Source organism: Pleurodeles waltl, chromosome 7 (assembly GCF_031143425.1).
Source record: "Pleurodeles waltl isolate 20211129_DDA chromosome 7, aPleWal1.hap1.20221129, whole genome shotgun sequence".
Taxonomy (NCBI): Eukaryota; Metazoa; Chordata; class Amphibia; order Caudata; family Salamandridae; genus Pleurodeles; species Pleurodeles waltl.
In genome coordinates, this window is record NC_090446.1 from 1,530,631,505 (window position 1) to 1,530,656,052 (window position 24,548).

At 48.5% G+C, this 24,548-nt stretch overlaps 1 protein-coding gene across 1 annotated transcript in view; it reads right to left on the reverse strand.

Annotated features, from left to right (window-relative positions):
• The window catches only part of GSK3A (glycogen synthase kinase 3 alpha), a 166,002-nt gene that overhangs the window by 43,739 nt on the left and 97,715 nt on the right, over positions 1 to 24,548 (reverse strand). Inside the window, exon 9 of the mRNA XM_069201386.1 lies at positions 22,440 to 22,626. Within this exon, the coding sequence (XP_069057487.1) occupies positions 22,440 to 22,626 (187 nt within the window). The remainder of the gene's footprint in view (positions 1 to 22,439; positions 22,627 to 24,548) is intronic.

Consider the following 24,548-nt stretch of genomic DNA (forward strand, 5'->3'; position numbering starts at 1 on the left):
TCCATTGCGCATGGGCGTCGACTCCATCTTCGATTGTTTTTCCCCGCAGAGGGTGAGGTAGGAGTTGAATTGTAGTAATAGTGCCCATGCAATGGAGTGACTAAGTATGCACCTATTTAAGGTTGAGATGATACATATATAAATAATTGAAGGTAACTTCCAAACTGCTACAGGCTCCCGGGGAGGCGGGTGGGCACGTGCGAATCTACTGCGACTGATGCCACGAACAGATGTACACTGGGTAAGTGACATTTTCAGTTCGATGGCATCTGTCGCTGTAGATACGCATGTTCTGCAATAGACTAGTAAGCAGTTATTTCCCCAAAAGCGGTGGATCAGCCTGTAGGAGTGGAAGTAGTCTGAAATAATGTCCTTAATACAGCTTGACCTACTGTGGCTTGTTGTGCGGATAACACGTCTACACAGTAGTGCTTGGTGAATGTGTGAGGCTTAGACCATGTGGCTGCCTTACATATTTCTTGCATTGGGATGTTTCCTAGAAAGGCCATGGTAGCACCTTTCTTTCTGGTTGAGTGTGCCCTTGGTGTAATGGGCAGCTGTCGTTTAGCTTTAAGGTAGCAGATTTGGATGCATTTAACTATCCATCTGGCTATACCTTGTTTTGAAATTGGGTTTCCTGCATGAGGTTTTTGAAATGCAATAAAGAGTTGTTTAGTCTTTCTGATGTTCTTTGTTCTGTCAATGTAATACATTAATGCTCTTTTGACATCTAATGTATGTAGTGCCCTTTCAGCTACGGTATCTGGCTGTGGAAAGAACACTGGAAGTTCCACTGTTTGATTTAGATGGAACGGTGAAATAACCTTCGGCAAAAATTTAGGATTGGTCCTTAGGACGACTTTATTTTTGGGTAGTTGTATAAAAGGTTCCTGTATAGTAAACGCCTGAATCTCGCTTACTCTTCTCAGGGAAGTAATGGCGATGAGAAATGCCACCTTCCAGGTTAGGAACTGTATGTCGCAGGAGTGCATGGGTTCAAAAGGTGGACCCATAAGTCTAGTTAGGACAACATTTAGGTTCCATGAAGGAACAGGTAGTGTTCTTGGTGGTATAATTCTCCTAAGGCCCTCCATGAATGCTTTAATGACTGGTATTTTATATAGGGAAGTTGAATAGGTAGTTTGCAGGTATGCAGATATTGCTGCAAGGTGAATCTTAATGGAAGAGAAAGCTAGGTTAGATTTTTGTAAGTGAAGCAAGTAACCCACTACATGTTCTGGAGTTGTGTGTAATGGTTGTATTTGATTAATATGGCAGTAGCAAACAAACCTCTTCCATTTACTTGCATAGCAGTGCCTGGTGGATGGCCTTCTTGCTTGTTTTATGACTTCCATACATTCTTGGGTAAGTTGTAAGTGCCCGAATTCTAGGATTTCAGGAGCCAGATTGCTAGATTGAGCGATGCTGGATCTGGGTGTCTGATCTTTTGGTTGTGCTGTGTCAACAGATCTGGCCTGTTGGGCAATTTGATGCAGGGTACCACTGATAGGTCTAGCAGCGTTGTGTACCAGGGTTGCCTTGCCCAAGTTGGTGCTATCAATATGAGTTTGAGTTTGCTTTGACTGAGTTTGTTTACCAGGTAAGGAAGGAGAGGGAGAGGAGGAAAAGCGTAAGCAAATATCCCTGACCAGTTCATCCATAGGGCATTGCCTTGGGATTGTTTGTGTGGGTACCTGGATGCGAAGTTTTGGCATTTTGCGTTCTCCCTTGTTGCAAACAAGTCTATCTGAGGTGTTCCCCAGAGTTTGAAATAAGTGTTCAGAATTTGGGGGTGAATTTCCCATTCGTGGACCTGTTGGTGATCTCGAGAGAGATTGTCTGCGAGTTGATTTTGTATCCCTGGTATAAACTGTGCAATTAGGCGAATTTGGTTGTGAATTGCCCAATGCCAAATTTTTTGTGCTAGCAGGCTTAACTGCGTGGAGTGCGTCCCTCCCTGCTTGTTTAGATAATACATTGTTGTCATGTTGTCTGTTTTGACGAGAATGTATTTGTGAACTATTATTGGTTGGAAAGCTTTTAGTGCTTGAAAAACTGCTAGAAGTTCTAGGTGATTGATATGCAGTTGTGTTTGATGTACGTTCCATTGTCCTTGTATGCTGTGTTGACCGAGGTGTGCTCCCCACCCTGTCATGGAAGCATCTGTTATTACGTATTGTGGCACTGGGTCTTGGAAAGGCCGCCCTTTGTTTAAATTTATGTTGTTCCACCACAGAAGCGAGAGGTAAGTTTGGCGGTCTATTAACACCAGATCTAGAAGGTGACCCTGTGCTTGAGACCACTGTGATGCTAGGCATTGTTGTAAGGGCCTCATGTGCAGTCTTGCGTTTGGGACAATGGCTATGCATGATGACATCATGCCTAGGAGTTGTAATACCATCTTTGCCTGTATCTTTTGTGTTGGATACATGCGTTGTATGATGGTGTTGAAATTTTGAATTCTTTGTGGACTTGGAGTGGCTACTCCCTTTGATGTGTCTATTATGGCTCCCAGGTATTGTTGTACCTTGCGTGGCAGAATTTTGGATTTTGTGAAATTGACGGTGAACCCGAGTTTGAAGAGGGTTTGTATGATCTGATTTGTGTGATTTGAGCACTGTATGAACGAATGGGCCTTGATTAGCCAGTCGTCCAAATATGGGAACACATGTATTTGCTGCCTTCTTATGTGTGCAGCGACTACCGCTAGACATTTGGTAAAGACTCTTGGTGCGGTTGTTAATCCGAAAGGCAGTACCTTGAATTGGTAATGTATTCCTTTGAATACAAACCTTAGGTATTTCCTGTGCGATGGGTGTATTGGTATATGGAAATAAGCATCCTTGAGGTCTAAAGTTGCCATGTAGTCGTGCAGTTTTAGCAATGGCAATACTTCTTGTAGTGTGACCATGTGGAAGTGGTCTGATTTGATGAAAGTGTTCACTACTCTGAGGTCTAGGATTGGTCTCAGCGTTTTGTCCTTCTTTGGTATCAGAAAGTACAGTGAGTAAACTCCTGTGTTTATTTGTGTGTTTGGCACTAATTCGATTGCATTCTTTTGCAATAGTGCCTGCACTTCTATCTCCAGGAGATTGGAATGGTGTGTTGTTAAATTTTGTGCTTTTGGTGGTATGTTTGGAGGGAATTGTAGAAATTCTATGCAATAACCATGTTGGATAATTGCTAGAACCCAAGTGTCTGTAGTGATTTCCTCCCATGCTTTGTAATAATGACCTATTCTTCCCCCCACTGGTGTTGTGTGGAGGGGGTGAGTGACATGTGAGTCATTGTTTAGTAGTAGGGGTTTTGGGGCTTTGAAATCTCCCTCTATTTCTAGGGAATTGCCCTCCTCTATATTGTCCCCGAAAACCTCCTCTATACTGTTCCTGGTAAGTGGACGGTGTTGCTTGTGAGGTGCTGGCTTGTGTGCTTTGACCCCGAAACCCCCCTCGAAAGGGCGTTTTACGGAATGTGCTGTAATTCCCTCTGCGGGGAGTAGAGTGCGCCCATGGCTTTGGCAGTGTCCGTATCTTTTTTGAGTTTCTCAATCGCTGTGTCCACTTCTGGACCGAACAGTTCTTTTTCATTAAAAGGCATATTGAGAACTGCTTGTTGAATCTCTGGTTTAAATCCAGACGTTCGGAGCCATGCATGCCTTCTGATAGTTAGATGTATTAATTGTCCGTGCAGCTGTATCTGCAGCGTCCATGGAGGAACGTATCTGGTTGTTGGAGATGGTCTGTCCCTCCTCAACCACTTGTTTTGCCCTATTTTGGAAGTCTTTGGGCAGATGTTCAATGAGATGTTGCATCTCGTCCCAGTGGGCTCTGTCATAGCGCGCAAGTAGTGCCTGGGAGTTCGCGATGCGCCACTGGTTTGCAGCTTGTGCTGCGACTCTCTTACCAGCTGCATCGAACTTGCGGCTTTCTTTATCTGGGGGTGGTGCATCTCCAGATGTGTGAGAGTTGGCCCTTTTCCTAGCTGCTCCTACAACAACAGAGTCTGGTGGCAGCTGTGTTGTGATGAAAACCGGGTCCGTAGGAGGCGGTTTATACTTTTTTTCCACCCTTGGTGTGATTGCCCTACTTTTGACCGGGTCCTTAAATATGTCTTTTGCGTGCCGGAGCATACCAGGGAGCATAGGCAGGCTTTGGTAGGAGCTGTGGGTGGAGGAGAGTGTGTTGAACAAGAAATCATCCTCGACCTGTTCTGAGTGGAGGCTTACGTTGTGAAATTGTGCTGCTCTAGCCACCACCTGAGAGTACGCGGTGCTGTCTTCTGGTGGAGATGGTTTTGTAGGGTATGCCTCTGGGCTGTTATCTGACACTGGGGCGTCGTATAGGTCCCATGCGTCCTGATCTTGGTCACCCTGGCTCATGGTGGTGTGAGCTGGGGAGTGTGATGGCGTTTGTGCTGGTGAAACGTTAATCACGGGCGGAGGAGAGGGTGGTGGTGTAACTCTTTTCACCACTTTTGGTTGTGGTGCTTGTTCCGTCTGGAACTCCAACCTTCTCTTTCTCCTAATGGGGGGAAGGGTGCTTATTTTTCCTGTCCCCTGCTGAATGAAGATACGCTTTTGCGTATGGTCCACATCAGTTGCTTGTAGCTCTTCCTCAAACCTATGCTTTTGCATTTGGGAGGTTAGCGAGTGCTCTTCTGTATAAGAGCCTGAAGCCGGGTCGCTTGCAGTTTGTTTCGGCATCGAAACTTTGTCTGCGCGTTTTTTCGGCTCCGAGGTGACTTTTTTCCTTTTCGGGGCCGAAACCTCTCGGCGTCGATCTGTTTCGGTGCCGCTGTCTCGGCGTCGAGCCGTGTCCACACCGGCATCTCGGTGTCGAGGCTTGTCTCCAGCACTTTCTCGGTCCCGAGAAGGCTGCGTGCCGGTGTCTCGACCGGAGTCGGACGATCTCGGCACTGTTTGGGCCTTTTTCGGTGCCGACGGTCGGTCACCGAATTTATGGGTCGAGCCATGGCCTGGTGGCAGTGGCGTCCCCTGGGCCTTGTAAATGTTTCTTTGTGTGGTTTTCGACGTCTTACTCACGGTTTGTGTATCGTCGAATCCTTCGGAGTCTGAGTCTTGGATCGAGAAGGTACCTTCCTCTTCTTGTTCCTCGAACTCCCGTTGGGCTGTCGGTGCGGACGCCATTTGAAGTCTTCTGGCTCGACGGTCTCGGAGTGTTTTTCGGGACCGGAACGCACGACAGGCTTCGCAGGTGTCTTCGCTGTGCTCAGGTGACAGGCACAGGTTGCAGACCAAGTGTTGGTCTGTGTAGGGGTATTTATTGTGGTATTTGGGGCAGAAACGGAACGGGGTCCGTTCCATCGGCGTTCTTCAGCACGCGGTCGGGCCGACCAGGCCCCGACGGAGGATCGAAAAACGACCCCGAAGGGCACCGGAGCTCTTCGATGCGGTGTGGAATCTAAGTACGCCGATCCCGAACGCAACAATACCGACGAAAATCTTCCGAAATTAACTATTTTTTCCGTTCCGAAACTCGGAGCGACAGGAACACGTCCGAACCCGATGGCGGAAAAAAAACAATCGAAGATGGAGTCGACGCCCATGCGCAATGGAGACAAAAGGAGGAGTCACTCGGTCCCGTGACTCGAAAGACTTCTTCATAGAAAAACAACTTGTAACACTCCGGCCCAACACCAGATGGCGAGCTATTGCAGAACATGCGTATCTACAGCGACAGATGCCATCGAACATAAAGTACCTTTATTTTTGTAACACTGAGTGTTGTCTTACGTGTGTGAGTACTGTGAGACTACAGTGGTATTGCATGACCTTTGCATGTCTCTTAGATAAGCCTTGGCTGCTCATCCACAGCTACCTCTAGAGTGCCTGGCTTCTAGACACTAACTACATTTCACTAATAAGGGCTAACTCGGCCTGGTATAAGGTGTAAGTACCTTAGGTACCCACTACAAACCTGGCCAGCCTCCTACACTGGCTGGCACTTTGACCTCCAGGGTTGAGAGCTCACACTCTTGGGCGGTAAGGAACAAAGCCTGCTTTGACAGGGGTTGTAGGAAAATGGCTCCCGGTTGCCCCCCCACTTTTTGCCTGATATTGATGCTAACTTGACTGAAGTGTGCTGGGACCCAGCTAACCAGGCCCCAGCACTAGTGTTTTCACTGAAAAATTTACCATTGTTCCATATTTGGCACATCCCTGGCACACAGATTAGTCCCTTGTAAAAAGGTACCAGTGGTACCAAGGGCCCTATGACCAGGGAAGGTCCCTAAGGGCTGCAGCATGTGTTGTGCCACCCTGCGGGACCCCTCACCTAACCCACTGCAGACTGTGTGCTGGTGAGGAGAAAAAGGCGAAGTCGACATGGCATCCCCCTCAGGATGCCATGCACACAAAATACTGCCTGTGGCATAGGTAAGTCACCCCTCTAGCAGGCCTTACAGCCCTAAGGCAGGGTGCACTATACCATAGGTGAGGGCATAGCTGCATGAGCAAAATGCCCCTACAGTGTCTAAGTCCATTCTTAGACATTGTAAGTACAGGGAGGCCATATTAAGTACATGGTCTGGCAGTTTGTCGAAAGGAACTCCACAGTTCCATAATGGCTACACTGAATACTGGGAAGTTTGGTATCAAACTTCTCAAAACAATGAACCCACACTGATGCCAGTGCTGGATTTATTAAAAAATGCACAGAGCCCCCTGTATTTTACCCAATCCTTCAGTGCAGGACTGACTGGTCTTTGCCAGCCTGCCACTGAGATGAGTTTCTGACCCCATGGGGTGAGAGCCTTTGTGCTCGGAGGCCAGAAACAAAGCCTGTACTGGGTGGAGGTGCTTAACACCTCCCCCCTGAAGGAACTGTAACACCTAACAGTGAGCCTCGACTGCTCATGCCTGTTACAATGCCCCAGGGCACTCCAGCTAGTAGAGATGCCCACCCCCCTGGACAATGCCCCCACTTTTGGCAGCAAGTCCAGAGGAGATAGAGAAAAACAGGGAGTCACCTACCAGTCAGGACAACCCCTAAGGTGCCCTGAGTTGAGATGACCCCCTGCCTTTAGAAATCCTCCATCTTGATTTTGGAGATTTCCCCAATAGGAATAGGGATGTCCACTCCCCCCCCCCCCCCCCCCCTCTTTTCAGGGAGGAGGCACAAAGAGGGTGTAACCACGCTCCAGGGCAGTAGCCATGGACTACTGCCCCCCAGACCTAAGCACCCCTAAATTTAGTATTCAGGGGCGACCCTGAACCCAGGAAATCAGAGTCCGATTCCTGCCACCTGAAGAAAGAAGGACTGCTGACTGCTGACCTGAAAGCCCCGCAGACGACAACTGACTTGGCCCCAGCCCTACCAGCCTGTCTCCAGACTCAAAGAACCTGCACAGCAATGAATCCGACAGGGACCAGCGACCTCTGAGGACTCAGAGGACTGCCCCGAACCTAAAGGACCAAGAAACTCCAGTGAACAGCAGCACTGTTCAAAACCTGAAACATTGCAACAAAGAAGCAACTTTTAAAGAACTCTTCCCGCCGAAAGCGTGAGACTTCACACACTGCACCCGACGCCCCCCGGCTTGAGGTCAGGAGAACCGACAATGCATAGAGGACTCTCAGGCCACTACGACGACGTGGGCACCCTGAGTCGACCCCCCTGCATCCCCACAGCGACGCCTGCAGAGAGGATCCAGAGGCTCCCCCTGACCGTGACTGCCTGGTAACAAAGGAACCCGTCGTCTGGACTAAGCACTGTACCTGCAGCCCCCAGGACCGAGAGGAACCACCTACCAGTGCAGGAGTGACCAGCAGGCGGCGCTCATCCTAGCCCAGTCAGTGGCTGGCCCGAGAAGCCCCCCCTGTGCCCTGCCTGCTTCGCCTAAGTGACCCCCAGGTCCCTCCATTGCTTTTAATAGCAAACCAGACACCTACTTTGTCCACTGCACCCGGTCGACCCTGTGCCGCTGAGTGTGTTTTGTGGGCTTGTGTGTCCCCACATGTGCTCAACAAAAGCCTCCTGGTCTGCTCCCAGAGGACACAGTTATATATTTACCTGTAAGCAGACCAGGACTAGAGCACCCCTGTTCTTTATAGGCGCCTTTGACCTCTGCACCTGACCAGCCCTGTGGTGCTGTGGCTTTGGGGTTGCCATGAACCCCCAACGGTGGGCTACCTATGCCCAGGAGACGGACTGTGTAAGTGCTTTACTTACCTGAGAAACTTAACCAAACTTACCCTTCCCCTCCCCCCAAAGGAACTGTTGATTTTTGCATTGTGTCCACTTTTACGTGTACACCCATCCCAACAGGATGACCTGCTATAGGAAGCTGGCTCTATATATACACTATATCAAAATAAGATAGTGTGTACAGAGTCCATGGGTTCCCCAGAGGCTTAACAGAGGTTAAAGTAGATAATACTAATGCTCGCTTTTGTGGTAGAGTGGTCAAGCAGTTCGGCTTATCAGAGGGTAGTCCAAAGCATTTGTTGCACACACGCAGACAACAGAAGAAAGACACACTGACTTAACTCTGGACCAATTGTTTTTATATAGCAAAAATGTATTTTGTTACTTTATTTGTAGAACCACAAGATTCAAGTTGCAGTTTAGTTCATTTGCAAGTAAGTATCCACCAGATGTATCTATAACACTTTGTCTTAATTTGGCAAGTTAAATGTTTTTCCAGTATATATTAATTATCTGTTTTAAAAGTTGACAGTGCAATTTTCAGAAAAGGAGGGGGGCCAGACCTGGGGGGCACAGAGGATCACTAGGGGGAGGGGCAGCCCTAAACATACACTATCAGCGGCATCCAGTTGCAGGGTGCAAACACAGCATTGGGCTTCCAATGCTTTCCTATAGGGGGGTTCCGGGGGGCACAAAGATGCTGCAGGTGAAGTCCAAGGGGTCGGTTACGGGAACCCAAAGGCTGGAAAAGGAGGGCTGCCTGCTGGATGTTGCTGCACCAAAGGTCAGATTCCCCTAGACCAGGGGGATGCAGATGTAGGGGAACCTTTTGGAGTCAGGAATCTTCGGATGGTTCTGTTGCGTCCTGGGGTGGGGGGGTGTGTGTGTGGGGGGGGGGGGGGGGGTCAAGGCAGCTGTCAATGGGAGTTCTTGGTCCTCTGGCGTGCAGGCAGTCATCCCTCTTGAGGCTTTTAAGAGGTCGCTGGTCCTGCAGGATGCGTCGCCTTTTAGTTGCAGGGCTTCAGAAGCTAGAGACAGGTCTGTATGACTCCACCAGGACTCTTCTGCAATGACCTCTTATGATCCTGGCCACCAGAACCGCTGCTGGACTTCACAGGAACCAAACAAGCTTGCAACTCTAGAGACTACCTTGCAACACTGTCTGGGTTGTGCACCCTCTGGTGTTGGCAAAACTTCAGCTGCACCAAAGAAGCAAGAAGGAATCTCCCTTGGAGTGAAGTCATCACACCCCTGCAGCTACAGGTGATTGGTGCGATGGGGCGGATGTACTCGCATACTGCACCAGTGGTATGGACTGGGTGTCTATGCCGGAATCTTGAGCAGAGTCCGAATATCTCATGGAGATGGCTGTGTGCTGTACCACCTCTTACTCTGCATGCTCCTCTCCAAAGAGATTGTGTGTGTCTGTGGACTTGGTCGCCATCTCTATCAGACACGCTTGCAGGTCTTCTCTGGAGACAGGCACAGATTGCGCACCAAATGCTGGTCAGTGTATGGAAATTTGGTGTGATGACAAGACGGAATTGAAACTGAGGTTGTTCCATTCAGTTGACATCCAAGTAAGCCCAAGAAGGGCAAAGTCACCCCTACGTGCGTGAAATCTACCCAGACGATTTAAATTGGATCACCTATAAGAGTAAAAAACGTGATCAAAACTATACTGATGTTCACAGAAAAAAAGTAGACTAAAGTTCAGAAGTACAGTACTGAGATCCACCTGAGCGAGAGGAAACACGTCCGAACCAGACGGCAGAGAAAATACAATCTAACAAAGGACTCGATGCCCAGGTGCGGGGACAAAGGCCCGGTTCATCACATGCACAGTAAAACATACTTTTAGGAACAGCTCTTGGAAGTGCTGGGTACATAAGCAGTGCCCTGTCTCGTTGGGTACAGTAAGTGGCACACCACCAAGCTGGACAGAACTCCTGCTAACTTGCTTTCAGCTCCTTAGGGTGTTCCCCGTCTTTAGGGGCACCTCTAGCACCATTCCTCATCACATCCATCATCTGGACAGACTTTTGCAGGGTCCCCTTCAGCGCACCCTCTTCCAAGGGTGATGTCTTCTCACCCACCCGGGATGAGGTCAACCAGGGACCACAGCCTTAGATGACGGACATTTGTACTGCACCCTGCAGGATGTGACTCACTTTTTAACAAGAAGCCCTGAACACACAATGGAAGTTTCAGCAAAAGTCTGATGATTCCAGACCATTGAGCCATGTCTAGGTAGTTCCATGTATTAGCAAGCCAGACAGTCAGACTTCCAGGAGTCAGTAGGAAGGGAAGACAGAAAAGGCAGGCTCCATGAAAAAAAGCCAATTCAACATTTCAAAATAGACTGACTTCTCCATTCTTAACACTTCCCTTCTAAGCTAAGGCAAGTAATTCCGTCAGGGACTGAAGGACTGCACCAGCTGCTGCTGTATTTCTAAAGGGGCCTTTTTATCCAACCACCTACAGCTCAAAATCTGTTGCTTTCCAGAACTTCAGAGATGCCAGAAATACACTACGCTAGACTAGCAGCCTCTTCCACCACTATGTAATAAACAAGGCCCAGGGAAATACAGGTGGATTTCCTTGAGCTATAGGAATAATGCACCCATTCTTTGCACACCTGTGGTATATATTGAAGTAAATCGGTAACCAGTTGTAATGAAGGCCATTTAACCACACAGGGACCAGGTAAAAAGTCCTGGCATGTTGCCAGCACTTTCAGATCGTTAGTCACAGTATAAAAAAAGCAAGCTTAGTTCACCAACATTCCAGGTGATAGTATGTAGGAAGTTGGCTCTGTATGTGCTATTTCAAAGTAAGGAATAGCATGCACAGAGTCCAAGGGTTCCCCTTAGAGGTAAGATAGTGGCAAAAAGAGATAATACTAATGCTCTATTTTGTGGTAGTGTGGTCGAGCAGTAGGCTTATCCAAGGAGTAGTGTTAAGCATTTGTTGTACATACACATAGGCAATAAATGAGGTACACACACTCAGAGACAAATCCAGCCAATAGGTTTTGTTATAGAAAAATCTTTTCTTAGTTTATTTTAAGAACCACAGGTTCAAATTCTACATGTAATATCTCATTCGAAAGGTATTGCAGGTAAGTACTTTAGGAACTTCAAATCATCAAAATTGCATGTATACTTTTCAAGTTATTCACAAATAGCTGTTTTAAAAGTGGACACTTAGTGCAATTTTCACAGTTCCTAGGGGAGGTAAGTATTTGTTAGGTTAACCAGGTGTAAAGAAATGGCTCCCTGTTGCAGTTACCCCCCACTTTTTGCCTGATACTGACTTGACTGAGAAGTGTGCTGGGACCCTGCTAACCAGGCCCCAGCACCAGTGTTCCTTCACCTAAAATGTACCATTGTATCCACAATTGGCACACCCTGGCATTCAGATAAGTCCCTTGTAACTGGTACTTCTAGTACCAAGGGCCCTGATGCCAAGGAAGGTCTCTAAGGGCTGCAGCATGTCTTATGCCACCCTAGAGACCCCTCACTCAGCACAGACACACTGCTTACAAGCCTGTGTGTGCTAGTGAGAACAAAATGAGTAAGTCGACATGGCACTCCCCTCAGGGTGCCATGCCAGCCTCTCACTGCCTATGCAGTATAGGTAAGACACCCCTCTAGCAGGCCTTACAGCCCTAAGGCAGGGTGCACTATACCATAGGTGAGGGTACCAGTGCATGAGCACTGTGCCCCTACAGTGTCTAAACAAAACCTTAGACATTGTAAGTGCAGAGTAGCCATAAGAGTATATGGTCTGGGAGTCTGTTTTACACGAACTCCACAGCACCATAATGGCTACACTGAAAACTGGGAAGTTTGGTATCAAACTTCTCAGCACAATAAATGCACACTGATGCCAGTGTACATTTTAGTGTAAAATACACCACAGAGGGCACCTTAGAGGTGCCCCCTGAAACTTAACCAACTAGCTGTGTAGGCTGACTGGTTCCAGCAGCCTGCCACACTAGAGACATGTTGCTGGCCCCATGGGGAGAGTGCCTTTGTCACTCTGAGGCCAGTAACAAAGCCTGCACTGGGTGGAGATGCTAACACCTCCCCCAGGCAGGAGCTGTAACACCTGGCGGTGAGCCTCAAAGGCTCACCCCTTTGTCACAGCCCAGCAGGGCACTCCAGCTTAGTGGAGTTGCCCGCCCCCTCCGGCCACGGCCCCCACTTTTGGCGGCAAGGCTGGAGGGAACAAAGAAAGCAACAAGGAGGAGTCACTGGCCAGTCAGGACAGCCCCTAAGGTGTCCTGAGCTGAAGTGACTAACTTTTAGAAATCCTCCATCTTGCAGATGGAGGATTCGCCCAATAGGGTTAGGATTGTGACCCCCTCCCCTTGGGAGGAGGCACAAAGAGGGTGTACCCACCCTCAGGGCTAGTAGCCATTGGCTACTAACCCCCCCAGACCTAAACACGCCCTTAAATTTAGTATTTAAGGGCTACCCTGAACCCTAGAAAATTAGATTCCTGCAACTACAAGAAGAAGGACTGCCTAGCTGAAAACCCCTGCAGAGGAAGACCAGAAGACGACAACTGCCTTGGCTCCAGAAACTCACCGGCCTGTCTCCTGCCTTCCAAAGATCCTGCTCCAGCGACGCCTTCCAAAGGGACCAGCGACCTCGACATCCTCTGAGGACTGCCCCTGCTTCGAAAAGACCAGAAACTCCCGAGGACAGCGGACCTGCTCCAAGAAAAGCTGCAACTTTGTTTCCAGCAACTTTAAAGAACCCTGCAAGCTCCCCGCAAGAAGCGTGAGACTTGCAACACTGCACCCGGCGACCCCGACTCGGCTGGTGGCGATCCAACACCTCAGGAGGGACCCCAGGACTACTCTGATACTGTGAGTACCAAAACCTGTCCCCCCTGAGCCCCCACAGCGCCGCCTGCAGAGGGAATCCCGAGGCTTCCCCTGACCGCGACTCTTTGAATCCAAAGTCCCGACGCCTGGGAGAGACCCTGCACCCGCAGCCCCCAGGACCTGAAGGACCGGACTTTCACTGGAGGAGTGACCCCCAGGAGTCCCTCTCCCTTGACCAAGTGGAGGTTTCCCCGAGGAACCCCCCCCTTGCCTGCCTGCAGCGCTGAAGAGATCCCGAGATCTCCCATTGACTTCCATTACAAACCCGACGCTTGTTTCTACACTGCACCCGGCCGCCCCCGCGCTGCTGAGGGTGAAATTTCTGTGTGGGCTTGTGTCCCCCCCGGTGCCCTACAAAACCCCCCTGGTCTGCCCTCCGAAGACGCGGGTACTTACCTGCAAGCAGACCGGAACCGGGGCACCCCCTTCTCTCCATTCTAGCCTATGTGTTTTGGGCACCACTTTGAACTCTGCACCTGACCGGCCCTGAGCTGCTGGTGTGGTGACTTTGGGGTTGCTCTGAACCCCCAACGGTGGGCTACCTTGGACCAAGAACTGAACCCTGTAAGTGTCTTACTTACCTGGTAAAACTAACAAAAACTTACCTCCCCCAGGAACTGTGAAAATTGCACTGTGTCCACTTTTAAAACAGCTATTTGTCAATAACTTGAAAAGTATACATGCAATTTTTATGATTTAAAGTTCCTAAAGTACTTACCTGCAATACCTTTCAAATGAGATAACATGTAGAATTTGAACCTGTGGTTCTTAAAATAAACTAAGAAAAGATATTTTTCTATACAAAACCTATTGGCTGGATTTGTCTCTGAGTGTGTGTACCTCATTTATTGTCTATGTGTATGTACAACAAATGCTTAACACTACTCCTTGGATAAGCCTACTGCTCGACCACACTACCCCAAAATAGAGCATTAGTATTATCTCTTTTTGCCACTATCTTACCTCTAAGGGGAACCCTTGGACTCTGTGCATACTATTCCTTACTTTGAAATAGTGCATACAGAGCCAACTTCCTACATTGGTGGATCAGCGGTGGGGTACAAGACTTTGCATTTGCTGGACTACTCAGCCAATACCTGATCACACGACAAATTCCAAAATTGTCATTAGAAATTCATTTTTGCAATTTGAAATTTTTCTAAATTCTTAAAAGTCCTGCTAGGGCCTTGTGTGTTAAGTCCCTGTTTAGCATTGTCTTTTAGAGTTTAAAAAGTTTGTTAAAGGTTTGAAATTAGATTCTAGAAACAGTTTTAGATTCTTTAAAAAGTCTTCCAACTTTTAGCAAAATAATGTCTGATACAGAGATGAATGTGGTGGAACTCGACACCACACCTTACCTCCATCTTAAGATGAGGGAGCTAAGGTCTCTCTGTAATATAAAGAAAATAACCATTGGCTCCAGACCTACCAAAATTCAGCTCCAGGAGCTGTTGGCAGAGTTTGAAAAAGCCAACCCCTCTGAGGATGACTTCACAGAGGAAGAAATTAGTGACTTGGAGGGCAATTCCCCCCTTCCAGTCCTAAATAGGGAGACCAGGGCCTCTCAAGCCCTGTCTCCAAAAATGATAGTCAGAAATGTTGCTTCCCTCACAGGAGGGTCCAGCATTTCTGAAATCACTGAGGATGCTCTCAGTGAGGATGACCCCGTTAGCCAGGATGGTCAAAAGATTGGCTTTGGAAAAGCAGCTCCTAGCCATAGAAAGGGAAAGAAAAGAGATGGGCCTAGGTCCCATCAATGGTGGCAGCAACTTAAATAGGGTCAGAGATTCTCCTGACATCCTAAAAATCCCCAAAGGGATTGTAACAAAATATGAAGATGGTGATGACATCACCAAATGGTTCACAGCTTTTGAGAGGGCTTGTGTAACCAGAAAAGTGAACAGATCTCACTGGGGTGCTCTCCTTTGGGAAATGTTCACTGGAAAGTGTAGGGATAGACTCCTCACACTCTCTGGAAAAGATGCAGAATCTTATGACCTCATGAAGGGTACCCTGATTGAGGGCTTTGGATTCTCCACTGAGGAGTATAGAATTAAGTATAGAATTAGGTTCAGGGGGGCTCAAAAATCCTCGAGCCAGACCTGGGTTGATTTTGTAGACTACTCAGTAAAAACACTAGATGGTTGGTTAACTGGAAATGAAGTGTGTGACTATGTTGGGCTTTATAATTTGTTTATGAAAGAACACATTTTAAGTAACTGCTTCAATGAAAAGTTGCATCAGTGTCTGGTAGACCTAGGTCCAATTTCTCCCCAAGAATTGGGAAAGAAGGCAGACCACTGGGTCAAGACTAGGGTAACCAAAACTTCCACTGGGGGTGACCAAAAGAAAGGGGTTACAAAAACTCCCCAGGAGAAAGTGGGTAACACTAGAAACCAAGAAAAAGAGTCCTCTGTAGGCCCCCAAAAACCAGAACAGGTGGGTGGGCCCCAGGACACAACCCAAAACAAAGGTGGGTACCAGGGTAAGAACTGGGATGCCACTAAGGCATGGTGCCACAACTGTAAACAGTCTGGGCACCACACCAAGGACACTTCTTGTCCCAAAAACAAACCCCAGAACAAAATTCCTGGGGTAACCAGTGTAGCCATGGGAGATGACTCCTCAGATGAGGAGGTCTTCCTAGCCTTCAACTGGAAACAGGGCCCAACAGGTGAGTTGGAGATTCCAGAGGGAAGCAGACACTTCCACCACCTACTGGTGAATGGAATCCTGTAAGGAAATGCCTCCTTGGCATGGTTGCCCCCTGACTTTTTGCCTTTGCTGATGCTATGTTTACAATTGAAAGTGTGCTGAGGCCTGCTAACCAGGCCCCAGCACCAGTGTTCTTTCCCTAACCTGTACTTTTGTATCCACAATTGGCAGACCCTGGCATCCAGATAAGTCCCTTGTAACTGGTACTTCTAGTACCAAGGGCCCTGATGCCAAGGAAGGTCTCTAAGGGCTGCAGCATGTCTTATGCCACCCTGGAGACCTCTCACTCAGCACAGACACACTGCTTGCCAGCTTGTGTGTGCTAGTGAGGACAAAACGAGTAAGTCGACATGGCACTCCCCTCAGGGTGCCATGCCAGCCTCTCACTGCCTATGCAGTATAGGTAAGACACCCCTCTAGCAGGCCTTACAGCCCTAAGGCAGGGTGCACTATACCATAGGTGAGGGTACCAGTGCCTGAGCATGGTACCCCTACAGTGTCTAAATAAAACCTTAGACATTGTAAGTGCAGGGTAGCCATAAGAGTATATGGTCTGGGAGTCTGTTTTACACGAACTCCACAGCACCATAATGGCTACACTGAAAACTGGGAAGTTTGGTATCAAACTTCTCAGCACAATAAATGCACACTGATGCCAGTGTACATTTTATTGTAAAATACACCACAGAGGGCACCTTAGAGGTGCCCCCTGAAACTTAACCGACTATCTGTGTAGGCTGACTAGTTTTAGCAGCCTGCCACAAACCGAGACATGTTGCTGGCCCCATGGGGAGAGTGCCTTTGTCACTCTGAGGCCAGTAACAAAGCCTGCACTGGGTGGAGATGCTAACACCTCTCCCAGGCAGGAATTGTCACACCTGGCGGTGAGCCTCAAAGGCTCACCTCCTTTGTGCCAACCCAGCAGGACACTCCAGCTAGTGGAGTTGCCCGCCCCCTCCGGCCAGGCCCCACTTTTGGCGGCAAGGCCGGAGAAAATAATGAGAATAACAAGGAGGAGTCACTGGCCAGTCAGGACAGCCCCTAAGGTGTCCTGAGCTGAGGTGACTCTAACTTTTAGAAATCCTCCATCTTGCAGATGGAGGATTCCCCCAATAGGGTTAGGATTGTGACCCCCTCCCCTTGGGAGGAGGCACAAAGAGGGTGTACCCACCCTCAGGGCTAGTAGCCATTGGCTACTAACCCCCCAGACCTAAACATGCCCTTAAATTTAGTATTTAAGGGCTACCCTGAACCCTAGAAAATTAGATTCCTGCAACTACAAGAAGAAGGACTGCCCAGCTGAAAACCCCTGCAGCGGAAGACCAGAAGACGACAACTGCCTTGGCTCCAGAAACTCACCGGCCTGTCTCCTGCCTTCCAAAGATCCTGCTCCAGCGACGCCTTCCAAAGGGACCAGCGACCTCGACATCCTCTGAGGACTGCCCCTGCTTCGAAAAGACAAGAAACTCCCGAGGACAGCGGACCTGCTCCAAGAAAAGCTGCAACTTTGTTTCCAGCAGCTTTAAAGAACCCTGCAAGCTCCCCGCAAGAAGCGTGAGACTTGCAACACTGCACCCGGCGACCCCGACTCGGCTGGTGGCGATCCAACACCTCAGGAGGGACCCCAGGACTACTCTGATACTGTGAGTACCAAAACCTGTCCCCCCTGAGCCCCCACAGCGCCGCCTGCAGAGGGAATCCCGAGGCTTCCCCTGACCGCGACTCTTTGAACCTAAAGTCCCGACGCCTGGGAGAGACCCTGCACCCGCAGCCCCCAGGACCTGAAGGACCGGACTTTCACTGGAGAAGTGACCCCCAGGAGTCCCTCTCCCTTGCCCAAGTGGAGGTTTCCCCGAGGAATCCCCCCCTTGCCTGCCTGCAGCGCTGAAGAGATCCCGAGATCTCTCATAGACCAACATTACAAACCCGACGCTTGTTTCTACACTGCACCCGGCCGCCCCCGCGCTGCTGAGGGTGAAATTTCTGTGTGGACTTGTGTCCCCCCCGGTGCCCTACAAAACCCCCCTGGTCTGCCCTCCGAAGACGCGGGTACTTACCTGCAAGCAGACCGGAACCGGGGCACCCCCTTCTCTCCATTCTAGCCTATGTGTTTTGGGCACCACTTTGAACTCTGCACCTGACCGGCCCGGAGCTGCTGGTGTGGTGACTTTGGGGTGTCCACTTTTAAAACAGCTATTTGTCAATAACTTGAAAAGTATACATGCAATTTTTATGATTTAAAGTTCCTAAAGTACTTACCTGCAATACCTTTCAAATGAGATATTACATGTAGAATTTGAACCTGTGGTTCTTAAAATAAACTAAGAAAATATATTTTTCTATACAAAACCTATTGGCTGGATTTGTCTCTGAGTGTGTGTACCTCATTTATTGTCTATGTGTATGTACAACAAATGCTTAACACTACTCCTTGGATAAGCCTACTGCTCGACCACACTACCCCAAAATAGAGCATTAGTATTATCTCTTTTTGCCACTATCTTACCTCTAAGGGGAACCCTTGGACTCTGTGCATACTATTCCTTACTTTGAAATAGTGCATACAGAGCCAACTTCCTACACCAGGTAAGTAAGACACTTACAGGGCTTAGTTCTTGGTCCAAGGTAGCCCACCGTTGGGGGTTCAGAGCAACCCCAAAGTCACCACACCAGCAGCTCAGGGCCGGTCAGGTGCAGAGTTCAAAGTGGTGCCCAAAACACATAGGCTAGAATGGAGAGAAGGGGGTGCCCCGGTTCCGGTCTGCTTGCAGGTAAGTACCCGCGTCTTCGGAGGGCAGACCAGGGGGGTTTTGTAGGGCACCGGGGGGGACACAAGCCCACACAGAAATTTCACCCTCAGCGGCGCGGGGGCGGCCGGGTGCAGTGTAGAAACAAGCGTCGGGTTCGCAATGTTAGTCTATGAGAGATCTCGGGATCTCTTCAGCGCTGCGGCAGGCAAGGGGGGGGTTCCTCGGGGAAACCTCCACTTGGGCAAGGGAGAGGGACTCCTGGGGGTCACTTCTCCAGTGAAAGTCCGGTCCTTCAGGTCCTGGGGGCTGCGGGTGCAGGGTCTCTCCCAGGCGTCGGGACTTTAGGTTCAAAGAGTCGCGGTCAGGGGAAGCCTCGGGATTCCCTCTGCAGGCGGCGCTGTGGGGGCTCAGGGGGGACAGGTTTTTGTACTCACAGTCTTAGAGTAGTCCTGGGGTCCCTCCTGAGGTGTTGGATCGCCACCAGCCGAGTCGGGGTCGCCGGGTGCAGTGTTGCAAGTCTCACGCTTCTTGCGGGGAGCTTGCAGGGATCTTTAAAGCTGCTGGAAACAAAGTTGCAGCTTTTCTTGGAGCAGGTCCGCTGTCCTCGGGAGTTTCTTGTCTTTTCGAAGCAGGGGCAGTCCTCAGAGGATGTCGAGGTCGCTGGTCCCTTTGGAAGGCGTCGCTGGAGCAGGATCTTTGGAAGGCAGGAGACAGGCCGGTGAGTTTCTGGAGCCAAGGCAGTTGTCGTCTTCTGGTCTTCCGCTGCAGGGGTTTTCAGCTAGGCAGTCCTTCTTGTAGTTGCAGGAATCTAATTTTCTAGGGTTCAGGGTAGCCCTTAAATACTAAATTTAAGGGCGTGTTTAGGTCTGGGGGGTTAGTAGCCAATGGCTACTAGCCCTGAGGGTGGGTACACCCTCTTTGTGCCTCCTCCCAAGGGGAGGGGGTCACAATCCTAACCCTATTGGGGGAATCCTCCATCTGCAAGATGGAGGATTTCTAAAAGTTAGAGTCACTTCAGCTCAGGACACCTTAGGGGCTGTCCTGACTGGCCAGTGACTCCTCCTTGTTGCTTTCTTTGTTCCCTCCAGCCTTTCCGCCAAAAGTGGGGGCCGTGGCCGGAGGGGGCGGGCAACTCCACTAAGCTGGAGTGCCCTGCTGGGCTGTGACAAAGGGGTGAGCCTTTGAGGCTCACCGCCAGGTGTCACAGCTCCTGCCTGGGGGAGGTGTTAGCATCTCCACCCAGTGCAGGCTTTGTTACTGGCCTCAGAGTGACAAAGGCACTCTCCCCATGGGGCCAGCAACATGTCTCTAGTGTGGCAGGCTGCTGGAACCAGTCAGCCTACACAGATAGTTGGTTAAGTTTCAGGGGGCACCTCTAAGGTGCCCTCTGTGGTGTATTTTACAATAAAATGTACACTGGCATCAGTGTGCATTTATTGTGCTGAGAAGTTTGATACCAAACTTCCCAGTTTTCAGTGTAGCCATTATGGTGCTGTGGAGTTCGTGTAAAACAGACTCCCAGACCATATACTCTTATGGCTACCCTGCACTTACAATGTCTAAGGTTTTGTTTAGACACTGTAGGGGCACAGTGCTCATGCACTGGTACCCTCACCTATGGTATAGTGCACCCTGCCTTAGGGCTGTAAGGCCTGCTAGAGGGGTGTCTTACCTATACTGCATAGGCAGTGAGAGGCTGGCATGGCACCCTGAGGGGAGTGCCATGTCGTCTTACTCATTTTGTTCTCACTAGCACACACAGGCTTGTAAGCAGTGTGTCTGTGCTGAGTGAGGGGTCTCTAGGGTGGCATAAGACATGCTGCAGCCCTTAGAGACCTTTCTTGGCATCAGGGCCCTTGGTACTAGAAGTACCAGATACAAGGGACTTATCTGAATGCCAGGGTGTGCCAATTGTGGATACAATGGTACCTTTTAGGTGAAGGAACACTGGTGCTGGGGCCTGGTTAGCAGGGTCCCAGCACACTTCTCAGTCAAGTCAGCATCAGTATCAGGCAAAAAGTGGGGGGTAACTGCAACAGGGAGCCATTTCTTTACATAGTACCATACTCAAGGGTCATCCACTGTTTGGCAAAGACTAAAATAAAACATTCAAACATTCCGAGGGGCACCCATGTGGGTTCCATTAGGCCAGTGGCTCATGCCTACAAATTATGCAGAGGACAGTCTGGTCTCAAAACTGCAAAATCGATTTAAAGCAACATTTACTATGAAACTTTATTAGCAAATCAAAATCAAGTAAATTCGACATGTGTGTAAAATGGACTGAAAGGACTGATGAAATCAAGTTTGCTATGATGTAGCAGCTAGACTGCGCTGATTTGTGATGACCATTTCTGGTTGGGTAGTGTAGGAAGAAGGCCTGATGTGTGCTGGGTACCTAAGGTACTTACACCTTGTACCAGGTATCTCCTCAGTGAAGTGTAGGCAGTGTCTAGAAGCCAGGCTCTCTAGAGTTAGCTGTGGATGAGCTGCCAAGGCTCGTCTATGAGACATGGAAAGCTCATGCAAAACCACTGTAGTCACACAGCACTCACACACATGAAAGAAAATACTCAGTGTTACAAACATAAAAGGTACTTTATTTTTGGAACAATACCACAAACTACTAGAATGGCAACCCTCCAATAGGAGGTAAGTAATACACTAAAGAGTTAAACAGTGCAAATAGCAATAACCAATAGTGACCCTAGGGGGAGCCCAAACCATATACAAAAAAATGGAACGCGAACACAGGACCCCCACCTAGGTAAGTGTAATGTGTAGAGGGGAGCTGGGAGTACTAGAAAAAAAGAAGAAAGAAAAAAAAAAAACAGGTAAGTAACAGTACCCCCCCCAGCGACCATGAAAGCAGGAGTACATCACTGGAATTTCCTCAAACCACCCAAAGGGAGGAAAAAAGAAGAAAAGACGACACCCAGGGGGGGAAGAGTCACAGGGGACCCCCAGCTTCAGGGTCCCAGGGAGCAGAGGGAGCACCCACAGGACGGGGACACAAGCTGTAGAAGGAGCCCATGCAGCACTACACTGGTTCTGTGCGACTACAGTGTTACTGTATAAGCTTTGCACATCTCCTAGATAAATAAGTCTTGGCTGCTCATCCACAGCTACTTCTAGAGAGCCTGGCTTCCTATACACTGACTACACCTCACTAACAGGAGATACCTGGAATAAGGTGAAAACACCATAGGTACTCAACACACACCAGGCCAGCTTCCTACATATACCATTAACTGGGCCAGCTTCCTACACAAATCACTTCTCTTTTTTGTAGGCAAGAAAAAGGAGGATAGTAAGTGAAAAACAGTGCCTAGAAATCCAATGTAGAGGAAAGGTATAAAGTACAATATTCAAATATTTTTGAAGGTAGTTTTATTTTACAACATGGGACACAAAGCCAGGACTACTCTTGGATTTCAAAGCAGAAAAGGATAAAGACACTGAAAAGTAAGAGGGTCAGAGGAGTGTAAAGCAGGACTACTCAGACTAAAGATACTTCTCACATACAATTCGGTCTTCTGAGGAGTGAACAAAAGTTGAGGCAATGCTTACATATACATCCACCTGAATGAGAAGGCTCCAGGAGACAAGCGAATGTGGCTGGCCTTAAAAAAGGAGAGGATACTTCCAAAGAACAGGATTCACACTCCACCAGAACACCATGAGTTTAACTGCAATAGTTTTACAAAAGTGGAAGCAAGAGACAGGAAAGACGATCCAGAACGGCAAAGACAAATGGGTTGTGGTCAAGGAAGGCGACCATAGTAAATAAAGGCATGTAAACAGAAGGGTCCAGCACTTTGGGGACAGCACCTGCCGGAGGAACTGAACATTGCAGGCATACATAGAAAAAAAAAAAAAAAAAACACACAGCATCCAACTGTCACAACTCACCTACAGAGCTGAAATTGAATAGAGGCGGCAAATCTCTCCCATTCGGTAAGCGTGCAGCAGGGTCCCGTAACTCGTCAAAGAAATTGTGTGCACAAGCTTCTAGAGGAGAAAGGCGGGTGACAGGGGTGTACTCTAGCAGACGGCTGCACAATGCGATAGCCTCTGGAGGAGTTCGAGGTTTAAAGACCTGCAGGAAGTGATAGGCCACAGTGAGTTTCTACTTGAAAAACACCCTACCAAATGCATTTCATATATAAGAAAAAGCATACCGAATTCAACAAGAGTAAATAAAAAAAAATCTGAGAGTACCTTAAAGGGTGAACCAAACCAGTAGGGCTGAGGTTTTTGTAAACTTAGTTAAAACCAAAAAGAACCTCCAGTGGACTCAACTAGGATCCACTGTGGAAAGCTCAGATAGCATATACACACAGTAAGAACACAGTTCAGTTAATGCCCAGTGTCAAACAGAACTTACCTCCGACTGCGCAGTAAGACCAAAGTTTCCTATATAACCTGAACGTAGACAGCTCAGCTATTTCTTAGAGCCTGCTAAAATTCACTTTAACGTGGTACATTAATTAAGACCGGTACCATGCATAGCAGGCCAAACACAGCAGACCGAACTCGTACTGCTCTACTTGTAAAAAAAAAAAAAAAAAAAAAAAAATGCCCAGAATGGTCTTTAGAGTTCTCTTTAACCGGGTCAGAGGCAACCATGTGGTCCCCTGTCCAATCCTCTGTAATGGCATACCCCCACAAAACAGCAGCAGTACCTCTGACTGGTACAAATCTTCAGTTTTGTTTCCCTTTTGGCAACGATTGTCCTAGTTTTTACTCCCTAATCTCTTCATTTCCTTGGCTGTCTTTTAGTCACCCGTTGACAGATGAAAAATACCTCAGGCATGAACTTTTAAAAAAATTGTTGCATCTCTACAAATCTTTCGAAAAACACACTGGTCTAGTATAGGTCAGTGTTTTTTATTCGTCTGATTTTGGTCCAGATATCAGAGAAACACCTTGAAATATCTGTCTTTTGGGATTTCTTTCTATTGCATATTTGCTGGAAAGTAATTGATGTCTTGCTGTAGCATCAGCATACCCTCCTTTTTGCAGGTCCTCACTTGTGGCCTTACGATTGGTGGGTGCCTCAAAAGTTCTGCACAACAGTTCTATACAACAGCTAAGCTGAATTACATTTACAGTCCATTGGTTAAAGGTGGTTTTCTTGGGGAAAACGTGTAGAATGTAAAGGGGGGGCCCACATGACAAGTTACTTCTTTGCATGCCCCACTCACTTCACAGTTCTCTAACACCCCCTGGCTATTCCTCAAAATGGCTGCCTCTGTGTGCTCGGGCATTGCTGCTGCCAAGGGGAAATTTGAGAGCAGAGTTGTGGCATAAAAATGCAGTGGGGAGTAACTGGCTGTAATCCCTCACTAGCAGTCTTCTTGGTGCCTTTCACCCTCAAAATTACCCTCTGAACTGGGATGCTACCACAGCCTTTGTAGTTGCACTCCAAGTTTTCATTTGTTAGTGTGCCATACGCTGCTGGGGGCATTGGCCCTTCTGAATGTGTTAATAATGGACTGATATAAGCAGGGTCTTTGAAGGAGTGCTCATACTTTTTTCCCCCACCCTCAGCAGGGGTTTCACAGCTTTAGCTGATTCTCTAAAGGCCTTTCGTCCTTTGTCCAAGATACTGGGCAGCATAGGAAGGGACTGGATCTTCTTTATAGCTAGCAGCAGGGTCAAAAGATGAAACTCAACTTAAGCCTGTCCTTTTGCTCGCTGCACACCTGCTACCCTCTTAACTTATACTGCAATATTGTCACGATGAAAGCCTGGAGTGGTAGGTGCTCACCCCTCCTTTAGAGCAGTCTGACAAGATATCTTGCCAACCATATTCTACCAATTAAGGATCTTCGAGGAACATTGGATTGAACTGGCCTTCAGGGTCTCCTCAATAGAGGAATTCGTTTTTCTCCTCCTGCTGAGCCTCGTGCATAGCTGGGGGCTTGGCCGGAAGGTCCATACCTGGTTGCGGGTGGTCGGGAAGCTGAATGCGGTGGTAGTGGTCCCATTTGCGACAGATCCACTCTTCCATCTTTT